This window comes from Myotis davidii, unplaced genomic scaffold (assembly GCF_000327345.1).
Source record: "Myotis davidii unplaced genomic scaffold, ASM32734v1 scaffold327, whole genome shotgun sequence".
NCBI lineage: Eukaryota > Metazoa > Chordata > Mammalia > Chiroptera > Vespertilionidae > Myotis > Myotis davidii.
Window position 1 is genome coordinate 2,630,009 of NW_006298628.1, and position 3,911 is coordinate 2,633,919.

Here is a 3,911-nt window from a genome sequence, read left to right on the forward strand (position 1 = left end):
TGAGTGCCTACGAGCTCCCTTCTCCACTCCCACCCCAATTCCATTTCCCACAGGATCTCCCATCTCTCTCTCCTGTTCAGGAAGAGAAGGGATATGGGGTGTGGCCAGGGTTCCCAGACTTTCCTCACTTGCTTAGTAGCAACTTAGAAGGACATGTGTTTGCCATCAGGTCAGCAGGCACCTCCGCATTTCATAGCCACCGAGGACCATTGAGTTAAGTGACTTCTCCACTGGTCACAAGGCTCCTTTGAGTTAAAGTGCAAAACAAGAAATATAGGGAGACTGAGATTTATAGTCCATTAAGTTTCTTTCTCTCTTCTGAATATACTTTCTTTTCTATTTAAAAATATATATTTTATTGATTTTTTACAGAGAGGAAGGGAGAGGGATAGAGAGCTAGAAACATCGATGAGAGGGAAACATTGATCAGCTGCCTCTTGCACACCCCCTACTGGATATGTGCCTGCAACCAAGGTACATGCCCTTGATGGGAATCGAACCTGGGACCCTTGAGTCCACAGGCCGATGCTCTATCCACTGAGCCAAACCTGATAGGGCCAGATTTTTTTTAATGAAAAAAAACACTGCACACCCTCACTGGGGAGATCAAGCCAAACCCAGGCATCTGCCCTGAACAGGAATTGAACTGTGACCTCCTAGTTCATAGGTCAATGCTCAACCACCGAGCCACGCTGGCCGGACTGAATATACTTCCTTCAAAGTATGTTCAAAGATGGTATTTCCTCTCTCACACTCTGGCTGGAGTGGAGATGTTGCAGAGAAAAAGCTGAGCCCAGAGTGGGGCAAGAGGCCGATTGACCCAAGGCCACATCACTGGGCTTGAGCCAGATTCAGATCTCCAAATCTCCAATCTGCAAACCAGAAGATCAAACTCCTTCGTCACGGCTAACGTTATGGGGTGTGCAGTATATACAGTGGGGCCTTGACTTATGAGTGTCCCGACTAACGAGTTTCTCGAGATACGAGCCCGTCTCTCGGCCGAGTTTTTGCTTTGAGTTGCGAGCTAAAATTCGGGTTACGAGCCAGCTTCAGATACCCCACCGCTAGTTGGCGCAGTGGACGTCACAGTGAACGCCACAACATCAGCCCAGCATCACGTGTCTCCCTCGTTCACTTTATGATCTGACATACGAGTAATTTGAGTTACGAGCTCCGTCACGGAACGAATTAAACTCGTAAGTCAAGGCCCCACTGTATCAGCACCCTGTCTGCGTTATGTCATGTACAAGATAGGGTGTCATCACCCTCATTGTGTAGATGATGGAACTGAGGCTTTCAGAGGGTTACACTGGTAAGTGGTGTTGCCTGGGTTTAAATCCAGGCCTGAATTCCCTCCAAAGCCCATCTTCTCCCCACTGTGGGTGCTTTCCTGGCTCTCCTATTACCAGGCCACGGGGCGTCTGTCTGTCAGTCCAAGGTGTTTTTCACATTAGATCATTTTGTTTGTTTGTTTGTTTTTTAAATATATTTTATTGATTTTTTACAGAGAGGAAGGGAGAGGGATAGAGAGTTAGAAACATCGATGAGAGATAAACATCGATCAGCTGCCTCCTGCACCCCCCTACTGGGGATGTGCCTGCAACCAAGGTACATGCCCTTGACCGGAATCGACCCTGGGACCTTTCAGTCCGCAGGCCGACGCTCTATCCACTGAGCCAAACCAGTTAGGACTGTTTGTTTGTTTTTTAATGTACAGCGTTAGCCTTCCTTTTTACTGCTTCCCAGCTAAAAGTGTATCTCATTCACTCCCTGTCTGGTAGCTGGGGAGACTTGCAGAACTACAGCAGGTCAAGAAAAAATAAGACATACATTTGTAAGCCGGATTCGGGCTGCCAAGGGAGAGGTATATTCATCACCCGGACGGTGAAAGAAATCAAACCGGGGGAGGATATGATCTGCCAGCTCTATATTTCAAAGGTACTTCTTCACGGTGATTGTTTGTTTATCTCCACAGCAACCTCGGGCTGTAGCTCCACTGGACCGGATGAGGAATGAGGGAGTGGAGGGCAGGGGTGAGGGTGACGCCGAGTCCTGCCTCCTGCCTTGGACTTGGTCAGCCCAAGCCTTCTGCCCTGATGTGACATGTGCCCGGGCCAGAGGGTCCCTCAGCCTTGCACCCTGTCCCTTGGCCTGGCTCTACCAGGCTGGTCCCTTGCCGCTAACGGACGACAGCTGGGAGAGCACCTTTGGTCATTGAGGAGAGGAGCATGGTCCTGGATTGATAGTGGTAACCAGCTTTACTCCATGGCTGGAGGTCAGAGGTCCCAGCGGGATAGCCCACTGCAGGAAGGGAGCCCGGCGGAAGTGTGCATGGAGGGGGAGGCACCGGCCAGCATTGCAGTCCAGCACCGCAGGGAGAACTCTTACAGAACTGCATAGCCCTGATAGTGGCAGCGTGTTCTTCATCACAGGCCGTTTTTGTTTTTTTAATCCTCACCTGAGGATGTTTCTGTTGATTTTTAGAGAGAGGGGAAGAGACATTGAGAGAGAGAGAGAGAGAGAGGTGAGAAACAGCGATCAGTTGCCTCCCACACACGCCCTGACTGGGGATCGAACCCACAACCTAGGTATGTGCCCTAACTGGGGATCAAACCTGCAACCTTTTGGTGTATGGGACGATGCTCAACCAACTGAGCCACCTGGCCAGGGCAGCACAGCACTTTTGAATGCTATTTAAAAAGTGGGGTTTAGTGACTTGTACAAGATCACGTGGCTGGTCACTGAGCCCAAACCCCCATTTCCCTGTCCCCAGCCCTGGCCAAGGCTGCACGCTGTAGCAAGAGGCAATGTTGGCACTGACGCCAAGAAAACCAGACGGGGCGCTAATGACTTTCAAGTCGAATCTCTCCGCTGCCGGTGTAACTTCTGTTCTCTCCTCCAGCCCTTCATCATCGATGGGTTCAAGTTTGACCTGCGGATTTATGTGCTGATCACATCCTGTGACCCTCTCAGGATTTTTACGTACAAGGAAGGGCTGGCCCGCTTCGCCACAACCTCTTACTCCCACCCTTGCACAGACAACCTGGTGAGCTCAGGGGACATGCTGCCTTCCCTCCCTCCCTTAGCGTGATTAAAAAAAAAAAATTCCCAGTTAAATCCACTAACACTTTCACTAACATCGTGGATTTGGCTACCCTGGCTGAACACTTCACACTTGCCGGGCTGCATACGTTCTTTCCTTGAGCCCTCCCAGGAGCCATCAGGAATCGGCATTATCACCTCCCTTTCACAGAGAGGAAATGAAAACCCAGAGAGGAGGAGGCCTTGTCCAAGGTCACAGAACTAGGAAGAGATCAGACTGGGACTCAAGGCCAGGTCTGCCTGACTGCAAAGCCGGAGCCACACCCCGGAGTGCCCTCAGGCAGGGCACCCCCCCATCTCAGGAGGAATTGGAGTTTCTCATACTCCAGGCTGTGGGATACCCCTTCTTTCTTCCTCTGTGCTGCCAGTTTTAGCCCTAAGACTCCCCCCGCTTTTTAAAAAAATATATTTTTATTGATTTCAGAGAGGAAGGGAGAGGGAGAGAGAAATACCAGCATCAATCATGAGAAAGAATCATTGATTGACTGCCCCCCCTGCCCCTCCCACTGAGGATTGAACCCGCAACCCAGGCATGTCCCCTGACCCAGAATCAAACCAGTGACCTCTTGGTTCCTGGGTCGACTCCCAACCACTGAGCCACCCTGGGCTGGACCCCCTTTCGTTAAGCCCCAGGGGCCTCAGGAGGAGGCGGGAGGACTGCCCTTCCTCTCACTCCATAGACTGCGTCTCTCCCCCTAGGATGATATCTGCATGCACCTGACCAATTACTCCATCAATAAGCACAGTTCCAACTTCGTTCAAGACTCGCTCTCTGGCAGCAAGAGGTAAGCAGGCGGCCTCGCGCCTCT

At 51.0% G+C, this 3,911-nt stretch overlaps 1 protein-coding gene across 1 annotated transcript in view; it reads left to right on the top strand.

Annotated features, from left to right (window-relative positions):
* The window catches only part of TTLL6 (tubulin tyrosine ligase like 6), a 25,873-nt gene that overhangs the window by 1,805 nt on the left and 20,157 nt on the right, over positions 1 to 3,911 (top strand). The window contains exons 3-6 of the mRNA XM_015570867.1: positions 1 to 13; positions 1,782 to 1,938; positions 2,903 to 3,046; positions 3,802 to 3,887. The exon at positions 1 to 13 is cut by the window's left edge and continues 139 nt beyond it. Of these exons, the coding sequence (XP_015426353.1) occupies positions 1 to 13; positions 1,782 to 1,938; positions 2,903 to 3,046; positions 3,802 to 3,887 (400 nt within the window). The remainder of the gene's footprint in view (positions 14 to 1,781; positions 1,939 to 2,902; positions 3,047 to 3,801; positions 3,888 to 3,911) is intronic.